Source organism: Monodelphis domestica, chromosome 3, assembly GCF_027887165.1.
Source record: "Monodelphis domestica isolate mMonDom1 chromosome 3, mMonDom1.pri, whole genome shotgun sequence".
NCBI lineage: Eukaryota > Metazoa > Chordata > Mammalia > Didelphimorphia > Didelphidae > Monodelphis > Monodelphis domestica.
In genome coordinates this window covers 275,812,254-275,837,934 of record NC_077229.1, presented here as the reverse complement: position 1 = coordinate 275,837,934, position 25,681 = coordinate 275,812,254, and the positions used below count along the sequence as shown (strand labels likewise).

Genomic DNA, 25,681 nt, shown 5'->3' with positions numbered 1-25,681 from the left:
AAAACTTCCCTAAAAACATGCTCAAAAACCTCCTCTGGTTTCCTATTCCCTCTAGGATAAACTATAAACTTTTATTAGCCTGGCAATTTAAGGCTAAGATAGACTACACAATTGAACTAGTCTAATCCACCTTGTCCTATACCAGTTCAGCTGGTATTGCCTTTCTTTTGAACTTTCACCACTAACCTCACTTGCTATTTTCTCTCTTCTATTCCTTCTCAGGCTGACCCTCAAAATTCATTCATTTAACTAAGTATGCTATATCACCTGCCTCCAAACATTCATTCACCCAGGAAATTCACAGTCTTCATTCAAATCTTATTTCAAGTGTAACTTTCTTTCTTTGGTGCTTTTCTCTAATTCTTTCTTTCTTCTGTCTCCCTCACCTCCCACAGTTCTGTCTTCTCATCTTCTTAAATTTCACCCCCTCCCAAAGCACATTGTTGAGTTTTTTTTAATGCCCAGCACCTATCACAGAAGCTTGCAAATAAATTGTCATTCAATCATTCATTCATTTATCAGTCTTTCTTGCCTGACTCTTCATGGCCTCATATGGGGTTTTCTTGGCAAAGAAACTGGAGTGGTTTGCCATTTCCTTCTTTATGATGAAAAACTGAGGCAAGCAGGATAGTAAGTGGCTTGCACAGAGTCACACTGCTAATAAGTGTCAGAGGCCAAATTTGATCTCAAGAAGAAGAGTCTTGTTGACTCCAGGCCTGACACTCTATCCATATAGCCACCTAGCAAATAGACAGTCTTTAAAATATAATAATAAAATATAATCCTTACCTTCTGTCTTAGAATTAATACTGGGGGAAGCTAGATGGTTCAATGGATTTAGAGCCAGGCCTAGAGATAATAGGTCTTGGGTTCAAATTTGATATCAGACACTTCCTAGTTGTGTAACCCTCAAAAGATCACTTAACCCCCACACTGCTTTGCCCTTACTGTCTTTAATGCCTTGGAACCAATACTTAGTATCAATTTTTTTTGGTAACCTGTCTTAGAAGGAAAGAGTTATTTTTTTAAAATGCCAATTAAATTACCTTTATGAAGGGTTATTAAAAAAAGAATTGCTACTAAGTATTGATTCCAAGGCAAAAGACCATGGAGATTTAGTGTCTTGTCCATGGTCACATAACTAGATAATGTCTGAGTCCAGATTTAAAACAAGGACCTACCATTTCCAAGGCCTGTATGTTTATTTTTAATGAATGAAATTTGGAGTTTGGGTACCAATTCTGAAATCAGTGTTTACAACAAAGCCTAAAGAGCAAAACCAAACAGAATTCCAAGGGCAGAAAGTTGGGGAAAATGAAGGCTAGGAAGAAGGCAAGATCAGCAGAAGGGGTAGGAAAATGAGTTTATATTGGCACTATTTTCAAACACCTTCTATAAACTTATTGTCCCAGTCACACAGGCTCACAATTTCAGTGTCATCTTTGACTCACTTTCCCCACAACTCCACATATCCAATCCATTAAAAATCTTACCATTTGTTCTTTTAAATAACATCTTATAAATGATGTGGCTACAAAAATGCCATACTCCAGTGCCTTCATCAAATCTCACCTGAACAATTACAGTAGCCTTCTAACTCAGTGCCCTTTTCTCTGCTTTCTAAGTCTCTTATCTATTCTAATTCATTATTCACTCAGATACAAAACTGATTTTCCTAACATTTCCTAACATCTCCTAACAAATAAGCTCAAAAACTGTTACACTAAGGATGTGTTATTATTTTGTGATGAAAAGTTTGTTATTTTAAAGTAATTTTAAGGGTAAGAAAGTTTTTTTTTTTTTAAATATATTTTATTTGGTCATTTCCAAGCATTATTCGTTAAAGACATAGATCATTTTCTTTTCCTCCCCCCCCCCCAACCCCCCATAGCCGACGCGTAAGTCCACTGGGCATTAGATGTTTTCTTGATTTGAACCCATTGCTTTGTTGATAGTATTTGCATTAGAGTGTTCATTTAGAGTCTATCCTCTGTCATGTCCCCTCAATCTTTGTATTCAGGCAGTTGCTTTTTCTCGGTGTTTCCACTCCCATAGTTTATCCTTTGCTTATGAATGGTGTTTTTTTCTCCTGGGTCCCTGCAAGTTGTTCAGGGACATTACACCAAAGGGTAAGAAAGTTGCTGCCTCCCAGGATCCAGAGACTGAACTCCTTTGCAGAGGATGCCAAGGATATATTCCATGGAGACCACATGCTGCTCTAGGAGATCCTGAGCAAACTTTTGATGTGAAAAAATTGAACCAATTTGGGGGGGGGGTTAAATTAATAAATTAATTTGTTTTGTTAAAATGCATGTTTTTATTAATTGCATTTGTTTTGTTAAATGCTTTTATTTTGTGTTGTGCAAAAGGGGACTCTAGCCCCCACAACTGGTTTTGTTCTTGTTTCCCTTTTGTTTCATTATCCCCAGATAGTTGTATTTTTTCCTTGTAAAAAATGTATATATCTTTAGTTTGTTATGTTTGAAATGATCCATTGGGGAGACTGGTCTCCCAAAGGATCACGGGGAAATTTGGGTTTTTAAAATATTGTGTGGGGGGGACTGCATCCCCCAGCATTCTCCAGGGGTCCCCCTACTTCCTGGTATGGGATTGGTCTTGAATTAGACCAATCCCATGCTAGGGAGGGACCCCTTTGAATCTTACTAGATTTGGGGTTTAGTGGGGGGATAGTCAATTTCAGGATAGGGAAACTCTGGTGTTTTTTCTTTCAATAAAGTTTTTGAAAGATCAGAGAAATAGTTTTCTTTCAGCATTACAAGGATAAAATATAAAGTCAATAAGCAATTTGTTAAGTACTTTTATGTGCCAGAGACTATTAAGCATTGGGAACAAAAAGAAAGCAAAGATAGTCCCTACTCTGAAAAAGTTTTCATGGTCTAATGAGAGAGAGAACATGAAAATAATTATGTACAAACAAGATACATCTAGGATAAATTGGGGGAAATGTGCAGAGGGAGGGCATTTGCATTACTGTGGTTAGGCATTGAGGATGAACTTTAATTAGGACTTGAGGGAAACAATAGAGAAATCAAGAAGAAGAAATGTGGAGAGAGATTAGGCATGGGGGGACTTGTCAATGAAAAGGCCTAGACATCCATGGAGAAGCAAGAAAGAGCAACAATGCCAGTGTTGCTGGATGGAGAGAGAAGTAGAGGATAAGAAGACTTAGGAATGTTAGAAAGGGCTTTAAAGTGCCAGATGATTTTATATTTAACCCTAAATGTATGCTAAAGGAAGCTACTGAATTTTACCCCTTCCTACCCCCTCCTCTTCTCCTTAGGCAAATTACTCATCTCTTCTTCCTCTAAAGACTTGCTCTGCTATTCCTCACATATTACAAGCCATCCATGGTCTTTGTGCTGCCTCCCATGTTTCTCATTCTTCCACTTTTTAGTTTTCTTGGGTTACTACTTCAAGACAGCTCAAATTCTACTTTCTTTGCAAGAGTCTCTCTTTCCCAGTCTCATCTCTGCCCCAGGTACTGAGATTATCTTGCATCCACTTTATATATTCTTCTATATTCCTAGTTATGCAATTTTCCTTATTTAAAATGTTAGCTTCTTGAGGTCAGGTATTATTTTTACTTTCTTTGTACCTTCCATATGAACAGTACCCCTGACACAAAATATGAACTTAATGTGTTTACTTCCTAACTGACCAAAGGCAGTCAATACCTGTGTCAAAGAATCTTTTAACCTGAACCAAGGCATGGAACAAACACAACGATGTGAAAATGTATAAAAAGTAGAAGCCAACCAACTAGATGGAGTTATGCATGCCCTACATCAAGATTTCAAAAAGTCCAATTATTGATTTATAAATTTATATAAAATAAACACATTAAAAACAAAGATGAATACAGATAAGAATGGTCAAACATGAACTGATGCAAAATGAAATAAGTTGAATCATAAAAGTACTACATTGTAAAACAGAAGAAAATAAATGTACTATTTAACTTAAATGAGTAAGCTTAACTCTTAAAAAGAAGAGAAACTACCTTGGTGGTCATCTAAGTAGAAAGCCCCTTAAGATAATTCTCATATCAAGTCATTAAAAGTATAAAAGAGAATAGGAAGGCCATTTTTTTCTCTTTTGTCACTTGTAAGTATCCTATTTTCCAGTGGCCACATTTGATTACCTGTATCTGTTGCAAGAGAAAGACTCATGACAATACTGGGGGGGCAGGTCTCAAAGTCACCTTTCCTATATTAAATTCTAAAACATGAACTCTTGGCTACTAGCCCAATATAATGTACACTAGAGGCTAATGAGTGTCTTAACTGTAAGGGTATATAAAGACAGCCTCAGAGTCAAGAAAAGCCTGGATTCAAATCTCTCTTCTCAGACACCTACTACTATAACTTCTATGATTATGGACAAATCAATTAACTTCACTGATGGTTTTCTCATATGCTATATGGTGAGGATACTATACTGTTGTGAAGATCAAATGAGATGGAAAGTGCTTTGCAAACACTAAAGTTTTTCTCCTCAAAGCTAAGTCCAATAGCTTAAGGACCAATAACTATGCAGGTAAAAAACTACACAATAAAATAAAACAACTAAATACTATGACATAAATTAGTAGGTGCTACAACAAAACCCAAGAACTATTCCTTTAAAAGCACTCCATTTGTTCACTTAAAGGGGCCAATTTCAAAAACAAGCTCATACATACTAGTTCTTCAAGAACTAGTAGGAGAAAATGAAATTTAAAATATTAAGTTGTACTACATAAGAATGATTCTATGATTCAGTTTTGGGTTCTCTCTTTTGCTCCATTCCAATTCCCACCAAGATGCCTGGGCCCACAAATAGAGTTTGTTGCCTACAACATGAGCAACTGAAATTCTAGTCTGAGTCAATGTGTTCCATATTTAGTAAAAATAAGAGAATTCTGACTATAACCCATCAAACCTTTCCTGGTTATCCCAAAGCATAATCTTAGCATCACAGGATTTAGAATTGTGAGGAATTTCAAAGATTATCTAGCCCTCTTGATGATGACAAACTGTGGCCTAGAACGTAGGGGAAGTTATTATGATGTGTGCTTTTCCAAAGCAAGGGCACTGAGATAAACTGACACAATAATTAGCAATGACTACTATATTGTCCATTATTTCTATGAAATCTTCATAATTGTTCATATACATAAGAAGGGGTTACTTCAGTGTAAAAACCACTTATGTAATGTAATCTAACCAAACAACTTTAGTTTATGTTCACTATTTCATACCTCTATATAACTGTATATTCTCTGCATGTAATCCTAATAATCACTATTTTAGTGATAAGTTGTAAGGTAATCCTATCTATTGATGGAATAACTGTATATGATAATCAATAATCATTTTGTAAGTAAAATAACAAAGAAAAACTCTTACAATGCCTTACAAAAACATCCTGCCAAAGGGAGATGTGTGCATATATCCAGGATCCTTAAATGGGTCCAAACACTATGACATCCCATTTGGCTCTGAAGTTGCAAGAACGACTTTGGCTTTTACCATATATGGAATGGACGCTTTTATTTCAAAGAATATAGAGATAAGAAAAAGTCATGAGCTTCTTGCCGACAAGGCCTTCTAAAAGATGAAACTCTGGTTGCCCCTTCTGAGAAGAAAGATTCAGATCACCCCTCTTTTAAATGAGGAGGAAGATGGTATCTGTGTAATCTTATTCTATATATACCTGTTGACATATGAGTTCTGGGACTTTAGCTGAACTAGAATAGAACTGGACCCTGACATTTTGTAATTTACAACTTTTTTTTAAACCCTTACCCCCTTATACTAATTTTTTAAAAGTATATAGTTAAAAGACAAATCAGTAAGAAAAATGATATTCTTTGAAAGTTTTCTATGCAGCAAGGTGTCTCCATGAATTCAATAAAATTATACAAAGCACTATAATAGATTTGGTTACAGAATGAACTTTGTTTCATCATCCATAAATAAACTGACATCTCTCATTTTGTTCAAGACATGTCTTTTCAGAACCAAATCTCAAAGTGATTCTTGATATACAAAGAAAAACTCCTAAAAAGGAAGAACTCCCTTAGATTTTTTAACATTTTTGATGAGGGTACTTGCCTCCTTTCTTTGTTAAAAAAAAGTTTGAAGTCCCACAGTTATTACCATGCTAAAGTAATAATAAAAAAGAATTAAGTAACCTCATAATCTTCAACTTTGTCATAGGGAAAGCAACATAGATTATCAAAGTGGGCCCATGAGAGCAATGGAAAAGCCAGGGCAGGGAAAAAGCAAATACACTGAGAGGTCAAGTTGAAGACAGAATGCTATTTGTCCACATAGTAAACACTTAACAACTTTTTAATTAATTAACTTCATCATCTCTTGATGCCTTAGACCCATCTGCATTCCATATGGGCATTCTGAATACTCCCTGATGTCCTTTGGAGTGAGCTAATGCATCTAAATATCACGGTCAAACAACCTAATCATTAACAATGCCTTAATCTTGGTATTACAAAAATGAGATAATGTATCTTTAGTGCTTAAAAACCTTAAAAGTGTTACATGCAAATATATATTGTTGTTGTTATTACTACATTCTCACCTGAACTCTATGTTCATAACCTCCTAATTCATTCTCCCTAATTTGATTCAACATTCTTAAAAAAAAAAATTTATCCTTCCATCCTTTCCAAGCTTGTCTTTTTCACTTGCTTAAGGTCCAATAAACTAAGTCTTAGAATTACTACTATTTATTCCAAGGTGGAAAAACAATAAGGGGTAAGTGACAGCTAAGAAGTGTCAGAGGCCAGATTTGAACCTAGGACCTCCCATTTCTAGGTCTGGTCTCTCTCCATTGAGCCACCTGGCTGCTCCTCCCACATTACTTTTTTTTAAGATCAAGTTATATATAAACTGTTAAAAAGCCCTTTACAACCTAGTTATACTTTCCCCCCAGATTTATATATATATATATATATATATATATATTCCCTTCATACATATTTCTCACATCTTCTAGTCCAGCCAACTAGTCCTAGTCTTCTTTTGTTGCTTTACCACAATGACGCGCCATCTCACATTTCCTAAACCATATTTCACATCTCCGGAACCATTTTTGCATAGCGGCATTTTGACAGTGTCTTTCCATGCCTAGAATTGTACCTCCTTAGATTTCCTTCAAAACTCAGCTGGACACTCAGGGTTCCTTTTTGAAGTCCTTTCCTGGAACATGAACCCAAAAAGCCCTTCCAGTTACTTTTAATATGTGCCAACTTCCTCTGAAATTTCTCTTTGATTTTCTCCAATATACCATGTGTATGTATATAATATATTTTTATCTGATTATCTACAATATACCCTTCCCTCCATATATATAATTTTTCAGTGATCGTCAATATATTCTTGTTTTTTTAAAAGAAATCCTATTGAAATTCATTTATTCGAGGTAAGTAGTTGTAAAACAAGTTTATGACCATAGATAATTAAAGGTCCAAGTCCTTTGCTTCCCCCAAACTCCTATTCAGCAAGTGGACTAAAATACAAAGAATTACATGTCCAAGTTAAAGACTCCTTAAAATTATTAAGATAATTAGCTTCACATAGTTTCAAAAACAAAATTCCTAGTCTCTTTACCCCCGTTCTAGAAACAAAGGCCAAGTATGAATATTTTAATTCCTCCCTACCATCTATTAGCTAATTTTGCATATGTTGTCTCCCATTAAGATTGTGAAACCTGCTTGTGGAAGAGTAAACTGTGTTTCTTTTTATCTCTAATCAAGTTTAGCACTGTGCCTAACTACACAGTAAGTGCTTAGTAATATGATGTCTTGAGAAGAGGAATTGTGACTTTTTTGTTTGCTGTCCTACAATTTTTTTCATTTTCATTCACTGTCCTACAGGACATCAACAGTAGGTGTAAAGGCTAACTTCACTTGCCAAACTGAACTTGTTGACTGGCAGTTTGGCAGTCTAATGTGTCAGCATCAGTCTAATGTGTCAGCATCAATAGCATAGTTAAATATATGTATATTTAAATTTAAGTTTTAAAAGGTTTGCAAAAATTACTCTCATTTAGTTTCAAAACAACAATTCTTCTGATTTAAGTTATCCTAAACAGGTTATTTCTACTATCTTCATTTTACTCACAAAAAAATTGAAACTCAAGTGGCTTTTTACATCATTGGTCATTGAGGCTTAGTTGTCTGACTCCCAGGGTCACTATACAAACATCATCAAATGCCTTCTATGGGCATCAAGCATCATTGATCCCAAGAAAATAACCCTCCCTTTAAGGCCTAGAAATTTACAAGTTTGGGAACACATTTCAATTCTTTGGAATTAAATTTCATGCATTTACCATAAATATAACGTCTACAATTCCTACCAATTAGTGAACAAGTTTTGCCTAGAATGTGTGCTTAAACCCATGTATAAAATAAATATATCTTACATGTTATGCTAATAATTAGTTTATACTTGACCAGCAGAGTTAAAGGATGCTCTTCAATGTTTTCTTCTCTGGAGAAATTTCATTCTCTATAACCTAAATTAAAAGGTATCCTACTGCTAGCCAATACACTATTTAAAAAAAAAATTAAAACCTTTACCCTTCTATCTTAGAATCAATACTGTGTATTGTTTCCAAGGCAGTAGAGTATTAAGGATGGCAATGGGGTTTAAGTGATTTGCCCAGGATCACACAGCCAGGAAGTGCTTGAGGTTACATTTGAACCCCGGACCATCTCTAGGTATAGTTCTCAATCCACTTAGTCTCACTTAATACACAATATACAGAAATATATATCTGTCCTAATGGATCTTGTAGAGACCTATAAACACATATGGTAGAATGGTTATAAAAAAGAGCTAGATACACTGGAAAAAAATCATTATCAGTCTACTATATATTAAATTTTCTGAGCTGCAAGTTTCCAAATGATAATTTATGTAAAGTCTTTTGCAAATCTTTAACTATTTTTTTATTATTATTGCTGCTTTCTTCATCTATATAAAGGGCATATTATTAAATAGTACCTTGCTGTGAGGATCAAAATTAGATAAGCATATCATTTATTACACTAGTTTTAGTTTTTTTTCAAAATGTGAGAGCTATTATTTGTAACCAAAATCTAAAAACAAATCCACTTTTATGCCCATATGTATATTATTATTACCATTACTACTGTTTCTTAAAAATGGATCTTTGAGGGATCCTGATTCTGCTTGATGAAGTCATATAATCAACTTTGTCCCACAGTAGCCAAGATGATATAAACATTTCTCTATTAGCTACATTAATTAATGTCTACCAATTACAACTGGTCTCTAACAATTAGCTGTTATGTTCCCTACATAATTACATAACCCTACAGCTCATCCAAAAGTCTATTCAGTCTGAAAGCCAAAGATCTAACTCTTCCTTACACTTCCCAAACCTACATTCAGAAACTCTAAGTCTTATCTGCAGCTACTGATGTGAAAAGCACACAAAAACCACACTCAATACCACCCAAAAGATCCTTGCTTCTCCAGATACTTGAAAGTTGAATTAGTAAATAAAAAAGTATGTCATTCACCATGCCTTGAATATCTTAATTTTTAAAATAACTGGTCATGATTTAATAGTGCAAGTGAGAACACTTTTTCTTGGGATTTTAATTTATATCTTGGGTTTCTTGGGAATTTAATTTATATCTTAATTAATCTCTACTGACTAACTATATTGCCTCACCAACAAAACAGTAAAGTGTGGCAAAACGATGGCATTGTATTGAATCAATTTCATTTGTTTGCATGCAGATAGGAGGAAAATATCCAGGCCCCCTTTATTACTCCCAGTCTCCTAATATAAGAAACATTTTCATTTTTTCCAGTGTTCTGACTTTTTGTTCACTAGATATATCAATTTGGAAACAAATGAAGTTCATAATAACCTCACAATTCCCATGTTTCTCTGATAACAAATCAATTTTTTTTTTAATTTTCCACCCTGCAAATTATTCTTGGAGAAGAAAAAGTTTATGTAAATTACTTAAATTTAAATTCCCTAAAAGACTTTCTTATAGATGTAGTAGAGGCATGGAGAACAAGAAGCAGTACCCCTCAGTTTACATTCTCTATTTCATAGATGGATTTTATTTAAATAATCATAAAAATGTATCAGCCCCCCTTTTTAAAACAAATTTCCTTAAAAAGTGGCTTTAAATCTTTACTTTGTTATGTTTTTAATAGTTAAAATTCTAAATTCTCTATCTCACTGTTTTATTTTTATTATAATGAAAATGTGTGGATTTTTTAAAGGACTGAACAATTCTCCAAAATGTTACAGAGAATAATACGAATAATCTAACTATTAAAAGTCTAACAATTATGGTAGGTTAAAATTCTCTTACCTTTGATTTGATGAAATTGTTTAACCAGGTCTTTTATATCCAATGAAGAATTTACTGAAAGAAAAAAGAAAAATAAATAAAAGATAGTGGTATAAACATTAAGTGCTTTGGTTTATCAAGGAATCTAAAAGAATTTTGTATCTAAACAGCAAGAAACAAACCTTCTCTGAACAAAATCAGCTCTTTGAAATAAAGAGCTGCAAATTGGGTGATGTTCGCTGGATTGGTTTTGAGAATGGCTCTGCTAACTCCTTCCAGTAGAGTCTTCAGGCCATAAGGAACCACAAGCCTGGGTTTCGAAGAAATCATTTTGGGAGATGTTGATGACGATGCTGTTAATTGATTGCAATCTCTCAACTACAACAAAGAGAAATCAAGTCAAATAATGTTTTCTATGAATAAATCATGTTCCCTATGACCGAAAGCTATGAACGGAATTTCTATCAACGAATCAACCTCCTATTTATAATTACTACCTTCATTTCAAATTTGTAGACATTCATCTTTGGTTTTATGTGGTGATCTTGCTGATGGTTCAAATAAGGAAAAGGCAGGGTAGGGCTTGAAACAAGTAGTTTTCTACATGAAAAAAGCAACAGTAAATAAATCTGTTTTTCAAAAAATATCCCTGAATATCATCTCTCACCTTTGCCAGTATAAATGAAGTGATTCTCCACCATGGAAAATAGCTTTTCAATCACAACAAAGGGTGCCAATGAACAGAGAGTCACTTCCTCCTGATTTCACAGTGAATGTGTTGTAGGTATGTGATAAACTTTTCCTTTTAAAGATTAACCCCAATTTTATTGGCAGGATTGCATATAATTAGCATATTCCTGTTTTTTTCTCTTCCCCTTTTACCCCATTCTCCTAACATTTTTTCTCTCTCCTTATTTAGGGCTACTAGTAAGACCCCAAAGTTTTCTCTGCCAATTTTTCTTGGTGGCAAAAGCAAACATTGCTATCTCATCAACATTGAAAAAGCATAAAACTAGCATTTTAAAAACACATTTCATAATATTACTGTTAGAAATAGGGTTTTCATACTGGCTTTGAGGATGATTATCTTAAAATTTTTAAGCTTCTTAAACTATGAAAAGTTACTTAGCAAAATAGCAAAAAAAAAAAAGTTCGTGACAAAGAAAAAATGCCTTTCTCAGTGGGAAGGCCATGGAGCTCTCTGAGGGCAATAAGCATTAGTCCCACTTTGCTCTAGTCAGCTTGGAAAAATGCTGAACAACAAGAGCATTGGGAAAAATCAGGGAGAGGGGAAAGATGGGGGTAGAGTAGAGGCCAGCAAGTTAGTGTTCACAGTATCCTCTCATTAAATTAGCACTTTACTCTGGACTAAAAGGGCAAAGGCAAAAAGCCCTGAGAGTCACTTGAGTAGAATTTACAACCAAAATGGGAAAAATCAAGTGAGGGTTTAAACTTCACAAGAAAAAAGATGCCAAATCTTGCCCTTCTCATGTGGCCCATAAAATGAATAAAAACCAAACAAATCTGAAAAGCACATCCAAAAATATCAGCAAACTACTATTTAGCCCATTGTTCTAGGTTTTCTTTTTCCTTTCCTTTTTTTCTTTTTTTGGCCTGGGGTGATTGTTGGTAGTGTTTAATGGAACAGAACATAAAAAGAAGCCCCCAAAGTACATTATTTCTTCCTCTTACCCCAACATAGTTGGGAACCATAGTCTAAGTGGTTTTTGCCTTTCTCTTTGACCCATTATTTAGGGTTCCACCCCCCCTTTTTTGCATGTATTTCTTTTTTTCTTAGTCACTGACTTTACATTAATACCCTTTCTATTTAAAAGTAGTTAACCCAATTCTAACCCTCACAGGAGGCAATTTGCCAGCTTTCTGGTCCCCGCTCCACGACTAACACTCAGGCCACCCCCCCCCCCACCACCACACACACACACACACACACACACACAAAACACACACACTCACACCCGCTCCTCTGAGAACACGTTCTAGGGACCCCCACCCCAATTCTAGGGAATCCCCACAATTCCCCAGACACCCCTTCTCCTGGGCAGGTATGTCCCCCCCCCCCACCCCAAGAGGATCCACAAAGCCTGAGCTGTGTAGCGCTTTGGGAGTGGGGGCGGGGATACTCGTATCCCCAAAGGGAGGGAATAATGTGCCCCCAGCCCTCAGGTAAGTTGGTCTTTTTCTCCGGGATCCCTCACACCTTTTCCTTCTCAGCTACGCTCTAGACGCTTCCTCGTTGCCCCCTTGCCGGCGGCTCCTGTAAAGGGGCGCAACACTAGGGAGGCCTTTTATACCAGAAGGGGCGGGGTCCCCGCGAGGGTCCAGTGGTGTCACAATGATCTCGTGGTCTACTTACCCAGGCTCCAGGGAAAGGGGGGAGGGGCCGCGGTGGCTCACGGCCAATGAGAGAGCGCTAAGCACAAAGGCGGGAACACGCATCAGTTGACAGGAGCTCTCAGAATTCTTGGACCAACAGGTGTTCTTTCGTGCCTATTGGGGTACCTGTGCGAAGACTAGGCAGGGAGCTTTTTAATGAAAGAGAAAAGGCAATTCCCAAGGAAAGCAAAACAGCAGTGGTCTGGTCCGTCATTTGGCAGCCAGTAATGAGATGGGTTTTAATTTTTTTTTTAAAGGAAAGAGGAGAAAGCTTTATAACGTGCTTCATTCCACTCTACTCTGGAAAAAATGTCACTCTGAAAACAATCATCTGAGCAAGTGTTTGTTTTGGGACACATAAAAGTGTGAGAATAGTAAAAATGAAAACGAAAAAATCAGGTCACTATAGTTAACACAGCAGCTTCCACCTGAAATGATGACTACTACATCCCACAGTTATAAACTCTGGACTTGGAGCTTGGACACAAAAGATCACCAATTTGTTCATTTTAAAGATGAAGAAACTGAGGCCCAGATGGGGAAATTGGATGGCCACAGTCAAATAATGTAGTAGGAGAGACTGGAATCAAAATGCTAGTAGGTTTCTTGACTCCAAAAACACCTTTTTAATGAAAAGTTTACATCTTCGAGGATCAATTTTACCCTCCACTATTTTTCTCTGCTTAAAAAGGCATATGTTGTTTCAACCTAATCATCCAACTTCCATCTTCATCAGATTTTTGCACAGAAATTTGTATTTCCCTTTCCCTTACCATCAAGCCAAACTAGCATTATTATTCACACATATATATATATATATATATATATATATATATATATATATATATACATATAGATATTTCTTCTACCTCCATACCGTTGAACTGACTATCTCCAATGCCTGGAATACACTCTTCCTACTTTCCCCTCCTATAAACCATTTTCTTTCAAGACACCTCAAGTGCAACTTGAATGAAGCCTTTCCTGAACTGCTTTGCTATTAATGCTTCTCTCTCAGTCATATTTTATTATTATCCTACCCCTCCCAATTAACAAGCATTTATTTTCCTCTCCTTCCTACTTCATTATGGTGAAAAAGAGAAAAACAAAACCCTTGTAATAAATATGTATAGTCAAGCAAAACAAATTCCCACAAAGTTGTTCAGTCATTTAGTTGTGCCCCACTTTCCACAATCCCATGGACTACCCTTCAGTGGGTCACCTTTTGTCAGAACTCTCCAATGTGGCTTGTCCATCTTCAGTAACGCTTCATGATGTAGCTCAGTTTCATTGAACTCAAACCCTTTTGTCATGCAAAGGCATGATTCAAGAAGGACTTGTCCAAAAATGTGTCTTCTTCTGCAGGTTTAGTCTATCACCTTTCTGGTTAGGAGGTGGGTAATTCTTTGTAGATATATTTATATAGTACATATTGCCTCTCCTAAGAAAATATTTGTGTATGCATAAACACACAAAAGTTACTTTTATGTGTGCTATTACATATCTTGGAAATATTTGTATAATAATTGTATTGGTATACAGGTTATTTACTCACTAGTAGAATGCAATCTCCTTGAGGGAAAGGACTTTTTAACTTATGTTTTTTGTACCCTTAAAGGCCTAACTCAGTGTCTGGCATATCATGCTTACTCATTTTCAACCAAAGTTGCCTTCAGCCACCATCTTGGTTTCTTTGTCAAACTAGACAGGCTTGCTAACCAAGGATTTTTTTTTTTTTGCTTTTGATCACCTTGTTACAGCACTTGATTTATGTTAGTTCAACTTCTAATAAATATAATCAGTGATATCATTTCTGGGGGACAATAACCAATGTTTTCATTAACACCTTTTAAATTTATTAAATATTTTTCATATTTTATTTTTCCAAAATTACATATAAAACCATTTTTAACATGAACATTAACATTAAGTTTTTTGAGCCAAATTCTCCCCCTCCCCACCTTGAGGCAGCAAGCAATCTACCAGTTACTTGAAAAAGAACTTATTTGTGACTGAATTCTTTCCATCGCATACCAGATTTTTATTATTTTTGCCTAACTTTTCTAATTCTGATCTTTGCTGAAAGTATATGGTATGCACACACAGATTCAGGGAAGAATCCTACAAAATAATTTTTTTGTCATTTTATTCAGTGCTTGCCATTTCCAGAGCCTACAGATTCTTTTCTCAATTAACATATTAATGATGTAATGGGAGGAGGCTTCTGTGAAGTCTACAAATCCTTGATCTCTTCATTTTCCCATTATACTGTTGGCTGGATGCCCTTGCTGGAGTCACTTTATCATGCTCTAGTCTCTGCTGTGGAGAAGATATTAGTTAATATGCATGAATAAAGGGAGTTTCCTCATAGGGAAGACCTATAGTAAGAAATGATAGGTCCAGTTATATCCCTATTTAAAAATTTAAGGTGATAAAATCAATTTTATAAGATTATAAAACTTCAGTACAAGTAGAGTCTAAATTAAAAAAAAAAAACAAATTACAAAGAAAAATGTTTAGGAATATTCAAGTTTTGGGCAGTATTGCTTCAAAGGCTTCTTCATAAAGGGAGAAAGAAGGTAAAATTTGAAATCTTTCCAGGCACTGTGATACTACAAAGTAATTTCAACTCTGCTTTACATCATAGAATCCTAAATTTAGAAGTAGAAGGGACCTAGAAGTCATGAATACCAACCATGGTTCAGTGATTACATATGAGTGAAAAGTCATATAGGTAGTTGGTTGGGATTTGAATCCAGATTCTGTGTTTCCAAAACCAGTGCTCCTTCCACTAACCATCCAGGCTTCCACAAGGAACACAAAACAAATTCTCTTTTTCTACCAAGTAACATACTTCCCCATATATCAATATATGAGAGTATAAATATGTAAACATATACACTGCTCCCCACATCTAAAACATTCTGCAAGATGCTTTGCAGGATTAACTTACAGAAGATTAAGTTACAGAAGGAGAAGTTAGATTAACTTACAGTAGAATGACTAGATAGATGTCATTGTTTTCATTAATAATATGTATTCAATTATTTCTGGTTTTGTAAAGATTATGAAGTTGTAAATGACATTAATGAAGTTGCCCTTTTAATGTATCACATTATTTCAAGTTATTTTGATAATCATATATGAGAGATTATTAATAAAACACTGAATCTAAGAGCTGGAAGGGAATTCATCTATTTCAAGTCACAACAGATAAAGACTTTGCCCTGACATTTGATCCCCTGAAAACTTTCCAATAGGGGGGGCAGCTGGGTAGCTCAGTGGATTGAGAGCCAGGCCTAGAGATGGGAGGTCCTAGGTTCAAATCTGGCCTCAGCCACTTCCCAGCTGTGTGACCCTGGGAAAGTCACTTGACCCCCATTGCCCAGCCCTTACCACTCTTCTGCTTTGGAGCCAATACACAGTATTGACTCCAAGACAGAAGGTAAGGGTTAAAAAACAACAACAAACTTTCCAATAGGGCAATACTAATTCCCTAAAAAGTGAGCACATTCGAGTTCTAGTTAGCTCCAGTTTTGGAAAGGCTTTCTTTATATTTATCCAAAAATCTGCCTCTCTGCAACTTCCATCCATTGTGCCCAATTGATCTCTGGGAGAAAGCACAATAAACTAAGTCCTTCTTCCATGACCATCATTGAAAATGATTGCATACTTCACAGCTCTTCTCTTTCCCAGGTTAGACATACATACTTCAACTTATTCTCATATGGTGTGGATTCCATTTTTTTTTAACATCTTGCTTGCTTTCTTCTGGATGCTTTCCCATAAGTCTGAATTTCCTAAAATGCAGAACCCAGAATTCAATATTTCCCAGATATTGTTTGCTTAGGGCAGAACATAATGGCACTCACCTTCTTTTTCCCGAGAACCATGCCTCTCTGTCTCTTCATGTGGCCTAAAGTCACATTAGTTTGTTTGAAATGTCAGTGTTGATTAAACTTGAGGTTACAGTTTTTGGATCCATGCACATACATATATATTATACACATGTTAGCACTTACCTACCTCTGAGGATGAAAAGGGAATGTGTATGTAGGTGATCCACATATATATGTGTACATATACATCATATATAAAGAGAATGTTTATAATCCCTTTACATCCTGCTTGTCATTTCTTACAGCACAATAGTATTCTATCACAATCATATACCACATATTGTGCTGTAAGAAATGACAAGCAGGATGCTTTCAGAAGAACCTGGGAGGACTTATTGCCAACTCATGCAAAGTGAAGTGAGCAGAACGAAGAGAATATTGTACACAGTCATCACAATATTGTATGATGATCACCTAGGAATGACTGGCTGTCTTATCAAGACAATGATCCAAGACAATTCCAAAGGACTCATGATGAATGATGCTATCCTCCTTCTGAGAGAGACAACTGATAGAGCCTGAATGCAGAACAAAGTAAACTTTTCAAACTTTATTTTTTCTTGTTTGTTTTTGGTCAGTGTTTTTTTTTTTACAACATGGTTAATATGGAAATGTTTTGCATGTCTGCATATGAAATAAATAAATGAAATGCCTTTTCAAAAAATAAAACCCCCCCAAACCCCAAATCATCATACACAGCAACTTGTTTGGCCATTCCCCAACCAATGAACATCCTCTTATTCTGATTTTGCCATCACAAAAAGAGCTGTTACAAGTACTTTTAACAAATATAAACTTTTTAATTGTTCTCTTTGAGCTACAGACCTGTTTTCTAGTCTAGACACAGTTCCAGTTTGTTCTCTAGAATGGTTGGACTAGTTCACAACTCTATTAACAATGCATGTGTCCCAATTTTTCCATATCCCTTCTAGCATATTTTCCCTTTCCTGTCATGTTATCCAATTTGAGACATAAGGTGGTATTTCAGAGTTATTTAATTTGAAATTCCCTAATTTAGAAAACTTTTTTTAAGTATTGACAGCTTTGATTTTTTTCTCCCCTGAAAACTGCCTACTCATATCCTTTCATCACTTATCAACTGGGGAATGGCTCTTATTTTACAAATATGGTATAAGTCCCTATATATTTCAGAAAAGAGACCTTGATCAGAGAAATTTGCTATAAACCCCCTCTTATCCCCTTCATTTCCTATTTTCTTTCTAGTTTTGGTTGCATTTGTATTGTTTGTGCAAAAACTTTTGAATTTCACATAATCAAAATTATGTATTTTACCTCCTGTGACCCTTTCCAACTTGTTTGGTCATAAACTCTTCCATTTTCCATAAATCTGCCAGACACATTTTTTTCATTTTTATTTATGATACCACCCTTTATATCTAAATTGTTTATCCATTTTGACTTTATCTTGGTATATCGTATGAGATATCAGTCTATGCCTACTTTCTTCCAAACTTTTAGCAATGCTTCAAAACTTTCTCTGGAAGTACAATTTTTGCCCACCTGATATGCTCCAGGGAGAAAGCAGCCCTCTCTGTTAAATAAATATCCACCTTGGTGTACCTCATCAAGGAGTTGCCAATCATCATTACTCATCTGACAAGATGATGAATTCATGGTTCATAGAAATTAAAAGGGTTAGTTAAAAGGGACCTTAAGGATCAAAGTCCAAATCTCTTATTTTACAGATGAACAAAATAAAGGCCATGAGGTAGAATGCCTTGCTCTCTTCTGCACACTATGCCTGGAAGAACTTCTATGACTTTACCATTCTTTTCACAAAATCACAGAATTTGAGAATTGTACGGGCCTCACTCAGAATATACCTAGTCCAGTTCATATATCCAAGGAATCTCCATTATAACATATCTGACAGGAAATCATCCAGTTTCTGCTTCCTTGGAAGCCACTCTTCAAGGCAAGATATTCTACCTTTAGATAGCAGCTTCTACCATTGCTTCAGTTTTCATTTTCTGGAGACAAGTGGAACAAGTGTATCCCCTCCTAACTCCTCAAATCCTCGAATGTTACAGTCATGTCCTTTTTCACTTTCTATCTTTCAGGCTTCAGTTCCTTCAACTGACACACACAAACTCATTCACATAATGATGACTGAACACAATACAGGTAATCCTATACAAATGACTTCTTAATCACAAAGAAAGTCATTTAACATTATTTATCATCAAGACTGCCTTAGGAAGCAATCTAAAAAGGCTTTGGTTTTTACAGTAAAGTTTGAAAAAAACCCCACCAGTTATATGTTTTCTTTTCATTTTACTTGGCAGAAATATAAAAGTGCAAGTTCTATAAATGATTTACTTTTACAGTACACCACAATAAATATTCTAATTTTCAGTAACATCTAAAAATTCTTTTTTTAAAACTCAGTTGGAGACAGCCAGAGTGAGCTAAAAATAAAGATGCCTAATCTTTTATTAAAGATAAAATCTTAAGAATATTGGTTAACAAGATGCATATTCTATTATTGTTATTAGATCATGCCTCCGAGTTTTCCAAATTATAAAAACTTATGTAGATGACATTATATACATTTGATATTGATCTCATCACAGGCATAATCTAATACAAAAGTATACTTGATATTTATAAATTGGATCTGCTCGAATCTCCCAAAGTAAGAAGAGAAGTGGTAGAAAGAGAAAAAACCAACAAAACCATGAAATAATACACATATAGAGCCTTTTCCACTTAAGTGATTCTTTTCTGAATTAGTAGGAGGAAAGGGAAGCAAATTTACATAGAAATGAATTATAGCACAGATCACAGAGTAAACACACTAGGCAAATCAAAGCACATACGCAAGAAAGTCTTGTTTCTAAATCATATCAATTCAAAGCACTTATTCAACTTCTTGAAAAAATATACAGCTTTCATTTACTCTAAATGAACAACATACTTACACTGTGCTTTAGTAATTAGTGTCTTTCATATCTCTCCCATAATGTTAACAAAAAGGTACTATAAGAGTAAATTAGACTGACTGGGAAGAATGGCCCATTTAAAAATCTATACCTAAAATATTAAAAGAACTCTAAAATGAACTTTACTTGAATAAAAGAAGCAAAAAAGCAGCAAATGAAAGAGTAAAAAAAATCTAGTTTTGTTTTGAACTACTTCTAAATCACAGGGCTTATGAATAATCTTTACATAATTAATAATAGGTTTACCAATATTTTTGCCTGACATGACAATTTAAGTATGGCTCAACACTAAAGCAAGAATTGTAAGAATGATCCTCAAACACATTAGAGAAATGTTGAATGTTCATTGGATGGTCATTGGATTGAATAGCTACACACGCTAAAGATTAGAAGAGAACAAAAGTTGCATTGATACATTCTAAAGATTCATCATTCTTCCCTTCAATCCAGAAAAACCAGGGAAAATCAAATGCATCCCATTAAATTGTTAAAAAGAGGTCACAGCCATATTTATGGAAGACTCCCAATAATTTCCATCTATTTTGTTTTCTGAATTTAATCATTTAACAAATGGGACAGTCCAAACTTTTTTCCCTGGTGCCTAAACCAAAGGAAGATGGATTTCCTGAATCAAGTAAGTTTGGAAAAACACTTTGGTAGCTTAGTCCACTAAAAAGTGAGTAATAGATGAGAAAATCGTATTTTCAAAGAAATTACTATTTTTATTTCCTCAAAAATAATTTCCAGGAGATTAGAGTTCATCAATATTCTGGTCAAATTCTCTCCTGTTGTGAACTTTGAGAAGCAAATTAAAATTTGTATCATGTTAAGTCATGAAAATTATACTTGGAATTACTTCAGATTTGTTCAAATCAAATGCATAGTCATGGCAGAAGTGATTAAGACAGACTGAGGAATTTAGTTATGACACCACTTCAAGGGTAGTGTACTGTGCATGGAGGTTAAGGTAGATGACATTAGAAAATTAGGAATAAGGGGACTTAAAAATGACTGAAATACCTTGTTATCACATTTAATAATCTGAGGTTGGGGTCATGAGGGAAAAATAGTTGAATCCTAGTAACATTTAGCCCAGAAAATAATTAATGAATTGAATGTTGTAAATTAACCTCCTTGCTCTCCCCAAATCTATGTCAAATAAAAAGCTGTAATAAGAAACCCAGTTGAACGATTCTAAAACTAGGAGATTTAAGTAACTTTACTTTTTACCATGGAAAAGTTAAAAAAAATCCTCCAATTAAAATATTAAATATCTAATTTTTAGAATATGCTATCAAACTAAGTTTTCTAAATAGTTGTAGTCTTGGCCCAACAATTAATTTCTGTTTCCCTCATTTTCTTAGGTTGTCTTTAGAAAAAAAAAATCTGGTCCTTGCTATTCTGAAAAATATAGAAATAATCTGGAGAAATAATTATTTTACATCATCATCTGAGCTAAAAGAGCATGTGCCTTTTTTTCTAAGAAAAAACATGGAGGTCTAAGCTATATTTAGGGTTTTTTTTTTCAACAAAAGAATATTGGGTTCATATGGTAATCATGCCAGGAGACCCTGCTCCATCATTAACTCACTGGGCAACATGGACCAAGCCACTCAGCCTCTATTGTGCCTGTGTCTTGTCATCTGTAATACTGGGATGATGCTGTTTTATGTAATTCATAGGAACATCATAAGGATGAAGTTAAAAAGATTGGAAAGTGTTTTTATTGTTTCAAAGCGCAATACAAATGGTGGTGGTGATATTATTAATTTTACTTTTTATAATACAATTGTTAATGTGATCAAGTCAAATGTGTGCTTATAATAATTTTTCCTGAACAATTATAGGTCAACTATATTTAGCTTAACAAACAAAAAGGGAAATTAAAAAAAAAAAACACCTCTAAATTGTTTGAACAAGGTCACTTAACCCTCTCACCAGCTGACTATTTTTTTCAAGTTTTTGTTCAGAAGAGAAGTTTTTTAATGTGTCAGCTCAACTCCAAAAATGTATCTCTGGCACAGGTGGTTTTTAGAAGAAAAGCTGATCTTCCCAATAGCTGTATCCTCTGCATGTCTTTTTTAAAGTGCAGAAAACTGTGTGGGATGGGATGGAAGAAATCAAGACTTCTGTCTGTCATTGAGGTACCACTTCCCTCAAAGAGGCTAAGGCTGCATGGATGCGGACATGTAATCGGTTTTCAAAGTCATAGCCAGTGAATTCCTCCTGAAACACAAACAAATTACTTAAAAGTTAAAATATTATAAGGAGCTATAGTCTTTCACAATGATTTTTGTATTCTCAGAAGTGAAATACATAATTCTTTAACTAACTGAGATATTAAGGCTATTCTTTTACTTATCACCCCAAAGACTCAAAGAAGCAAACATTTTATAAACTTCATATAGAAAAACCAAGATTGTTCATTTATGAAGAAAATCTTCCATATTGCCCCCTGGATAATTCTTAAGTGATGTTCCTTGGAAGGGAATATTATCAAGTCTTATTTACAAGAATAATGTAGCTATAAAGCCAAAAGATATTCTTCCACTTTATTTTATTTTTATTTTTAAAAAAACCATTTGAACCTCGGACCTCTAGTCTCTAGGTGTGACTCCCAATCCACTGTGCTACCCAGCTGCCCCCACTCTTCCACTTTAAAGAATGGGTGCTTTTAAATATTTTAAGCATTAAGACTACAACACACAAAAAATACAAAGACTTCTATTCTAAAAACATATTAGTCATCCTGGAAAGATCTTTTTTTTTTTTTTAAATCCTTTACCTTCTGTCTTAGAATTGATACTGAGTACAGTTCCAAGGCAGAGAAGAAATAAGGGATACATAATTGAGGTTAAATGACTGGCCCTGAGTCACATAGCTAGGAAGTATCTGAGACTAGATTTTTAACCAAGGATGTCCCAAAACCAGACCTGGCACTCAATCCACTGAACCACCTACCTGGCCCTACCAGGAAGATTTTGAATGATAAATGTTCATTGTATCAGGTCTCTATTATGCCCTACCCCCCACTTTTACATAATAACTTTCTGGAAATTAACACTCAATTTTAAACTAAAAAAAATATTTTTTTATCTTTTTGAAAGGGGAAAGTAGAAGCAGGGAGAACTAGAGTATTTTTACCTTTGCTTGTAAAAGCAGAGTTCTACCTCTTGCCACAGTCTATAATAAAGTGGGAAAAAATTTTTGTAAATTTTAGTCAGAGCAAAAAGATATTTTAACTGAAAATGTATACAAAGTAGAACAGTTAACATTACTACACCATGCTCAGAACTAAATGGCACATAGTAAGATTTTTTAAAATGTTTGTTAAACTGTTAAAAATAATATACTGCATTAAGAATGAAATATAATTATTAAGGAAGCATAAATTTTTCAAGCCTTCCCTACACACTCTGACAACAATTATTTCATCCTCTCAGGCAGTTTTATTGTTTTTAATTTATAACCTTTATATAAACATTGCCATTTGTCTAAATTTATAATTAAAAGAGGTTGGGTCAACTGCTCATATGAATTAATTGAAACTTTTCCTTCATAATATAATATATAAGAAGTCTGTTAATAAATAATTTTCATATACCTTAAGATTTTTGTTTAAAAGTTCATAGTTGAATAAAAAAAACAAACACCAAAAGCTAAGATTATTACTGACAGTTCCATATCCAGTAATTTTAATTTTTAATGAAACATATTGGGAATCAAATTATTAAGTAGACTAGCACTTGTCTTTTGAAAATAACTTTGGAAGATAAAAGTTCATTGTGGAAAAGACTACAAATGTTTTGAAAAGAAGTAAGATTCCATTCTATTGTCCCAAATTTATAAAACTGTATTTAAATGTAAAATTTTAAATATTTCCTTGAATGAAAAATACAGATATCTCCAGTAAGAGATAATTATTAGCATTATAACTCAAATTAGGAAAAGACAGGAGCAGTGCCACAATTTTCCTACCTTAAACTAAGATTTATAAAATCTTCATATTAAAGAAGCAATTGAATTTACTGAAGATAAGGATTCATTAAATAATTTAACATGTAATTAACTTTCAAAAGTACTAAGAATATTATGCACCAAAATAAGATAAGGTAAATTAGGGTCAGATAAGTATGGCTTAGCAGTGTCTAACATTACTGTCCCCTATTCTATACCGATTTGAAACTCACAAATGATAATATCTCAAAATGGACTACCATTGACCAAAATGTACTATTTATCATTCCAATTCCAAAGGAAATACATACTTAGTTAGAAATGAGCAAATAAGAAATAATTTACTGCTTATTTCTAAAGATTAGATTCTTGGAAGTTTGGAGAAAGGAAAAGCATTAGCCAATATTGAGAACTAAAATTTAATAATTAAGTGAGATGTAAATTTTACTTAAAAGAAAAATATGAGAACTCAATACAAAAAATGGAATAATTATCCTTTAACTTAATTAATTTAGTTCAAATAAAGGTTGCTTTAGTTCTACTCCCTTGCACACTTTCACTTAACATTAATCAAATAAAGTATATTCTCTTACCTCTGGGTTATCTAAAAGGAGACAGCCAAGCTCATAACAGGCGTACGGTTGAACATATAAGTTATTCTGACGACATAACTCATCTTTGACAGCTCTCTGAAAGAACTGTAAATAAAATAAATGGTATTTAGGTTGATTCATTTTTACATTTATAGCTGAACAAAATTTTCTTTTGGATCTGCTTTTCTCTATTCTATGGCTTTCTATATTTCTTACCCCCCTCCTTATTTCTTATGCTCTATTGACTCACTTCAAGGTCTCCATCACCTTCTTTCTCAAATCTTGTTGCAAAGACTTGAAATTTTCACCTCCTTTTCTACCAAGTTCCTTCATGCAAAAATGTACATACTATAGTGCCCATTCCTAGGCTAATCACAGGTTTTGAGGCATTTAGAGACGGTAGTGTGTAAGCCTCAGAGAGACTATGACTTGTTCTGAACTGGAAACAAATCTAGTGTTATTCCCATTAAATCAGCCTACCTCCTATCTTTTTTAGGTTACACTATTATTTCTTATTTAGGACAAAGCAACTGTGGCATGGTGCTCCTACAATCTGAGAAATTGGTGTAAAATTTTTAGCCCTCCTTTAGACTAGAAAAGAAGTCTGAGTTTTTTCTTTTTCTTTAATGAAGTGTTTGCTGTAGCTTATTATAAAATTTGGATTAAATGTTTAATCATAGATTATATATATGTCAACATTAAGTGAAAATAAGTTCCTAATCTTGTTCTGAGCCATTTGCTGGCCTCTGATTGTCATCTGCAGCTTCTGCAAAACGTCCCCAAAACTGTCATTTAATTTCTTATACTGACCCACGATACAGCATGTATCATATAGTCATGATGTGGAAGGGATACTTGATAAGATGATATAACCAATGCTGAGGCAATGATGTGGAACAGTAGAGAGAGGACTGGGCTTGTAGTTAGGAAGAAGAGAGTTCAAAGTCAGCTTCACACACATATTAGCTAGCTGTATGAAACTGGGTAACTCACTAAACCTTTGTTTGCTTCAGTTTCCTCAACTATTCAATGGGAATAATAACATCCTCTAATTTGCTAAGTTGTTGTGAGGCTATAGGAGATATTTGTAAGCCCTTAGCACAGTGCCTGGCACCTTGTGGAAGCTATATTAGTGCCTGTTCCTCTTCCACTCCTAGATCACAAACTACCTCTGCCTTCTTACTTTGTATTATGCTTGTCCATATCCTCCCACAAATCTGCTATTGAGACTTTAGTCCCTGACCACCTTTCTGTAGGATAATGTCAATGAATGACTTGTGAAATAATTTCTTTCCCATATTTCAACTAACATGAAGATCAAACCTTCAATAATTATGAATTAGGTCTCCTTAAATATGCATTTCTTTAGGGCAGCTAGAGCATGATGCCTATAATTGGGAGGACCTGGGTTTAAATGTGACCTCAAATATTTTTCTAGCTGTGTGACCCTGGACAAGTCACTTAAGCTAGACTGCTGCTCTTCTATCTTAGACTTGATACAAA

General features: G+C 34.6%; 2 protein-coding genes and 1 long non-coding RNA gene across 9 annotated transcripts in view; all 3 read right to left on the bottom strand.

The window, feature by feature from the left end:
• Window positions 1-12,745, bottom strand: part of CABYR (calcium binding tyrosine phosphorylation regulated) — a 34,780-nt gene extending 22,035 nt beyond the window's left edge. For 2 of the 5 annotated variants that reach the window (XM_016431657.2, XM_007487603.3), the window contains exons 1-4: window positions 12,591-12,745; window positions 10,870-10,972; window positions 10,555-10,750; window positions 10,394-10,447 (exon numbers count right to left, since the gene is read on the bottom strand). In XM_016431657.2, coding sequence (XP_016287143.1) covers window positions 10,394-10,447; window positions 10,555-10,750; window positions 10,870-10,896 — 277 coding nt within the window. In that variant the 5' untranslated portion in view covers window positions 10,897-10,972; window positions 12,591-12,745. The remainder of the gene's footprint in view (window positions 1-10,393; window positions 10,448-10,554; window positions 10,751-10,869; window positions 10,973-12,590) is intronic. The other 3 variants (XM_007487600.3, XM_001362574.4, XM_007487601.3) reach the window with 3 other exon arrangements.
• A 2,150-nt stretch (window positions 12,746-14,895) lies between these two features.
• Window positions 14,896-16,948, bottom strand: LOC103105922 (uncharacterized). The gene is made up of 2 exons (XR_464752.2): window positions 16,639-16,948; window positions 14,896-15,085 (listed from the first exon to the last, which is right to left on the bottom strand). It is a non-coding gene; the product is annotated as an uncharacterized LOC103105922 (long non-coding RNA).
• A 929-nt stretch (window positions 16,949-17,877) lies between these two features.
• The window catches only part of TTC39C (tetratricopeptide repeat domain 39C), a 110,767-nt gene continuing 102,963 nt past the window's right edge, over window positions 17,878-25,681 (bottom strand). For all 3 annotated transcript variants that reach the window (XM_001362747.5, XM_007487605.3, XM_056823804.1), the window contains 3 exons: window positions 24,179-24,283; window positions 22,773-22,811; window positions 17,878-21,854 (listed from right to left, as the gene is read on the bottom strand). In XM_001362747.5, the coding sequence (XP_001362784.1) occupies window positions 21,765-21,854; window positions 22,773-22,811; window positions 24,179-24,283 (234 nt within the window). In that variant the 3' untranslated portion in view covers window positions 17,878-21,764. The remainder of the gene's footprint in view (window positions 21,855-22,772; window positions 22,812-24,178; window positions 24,284-25,681) is intronic.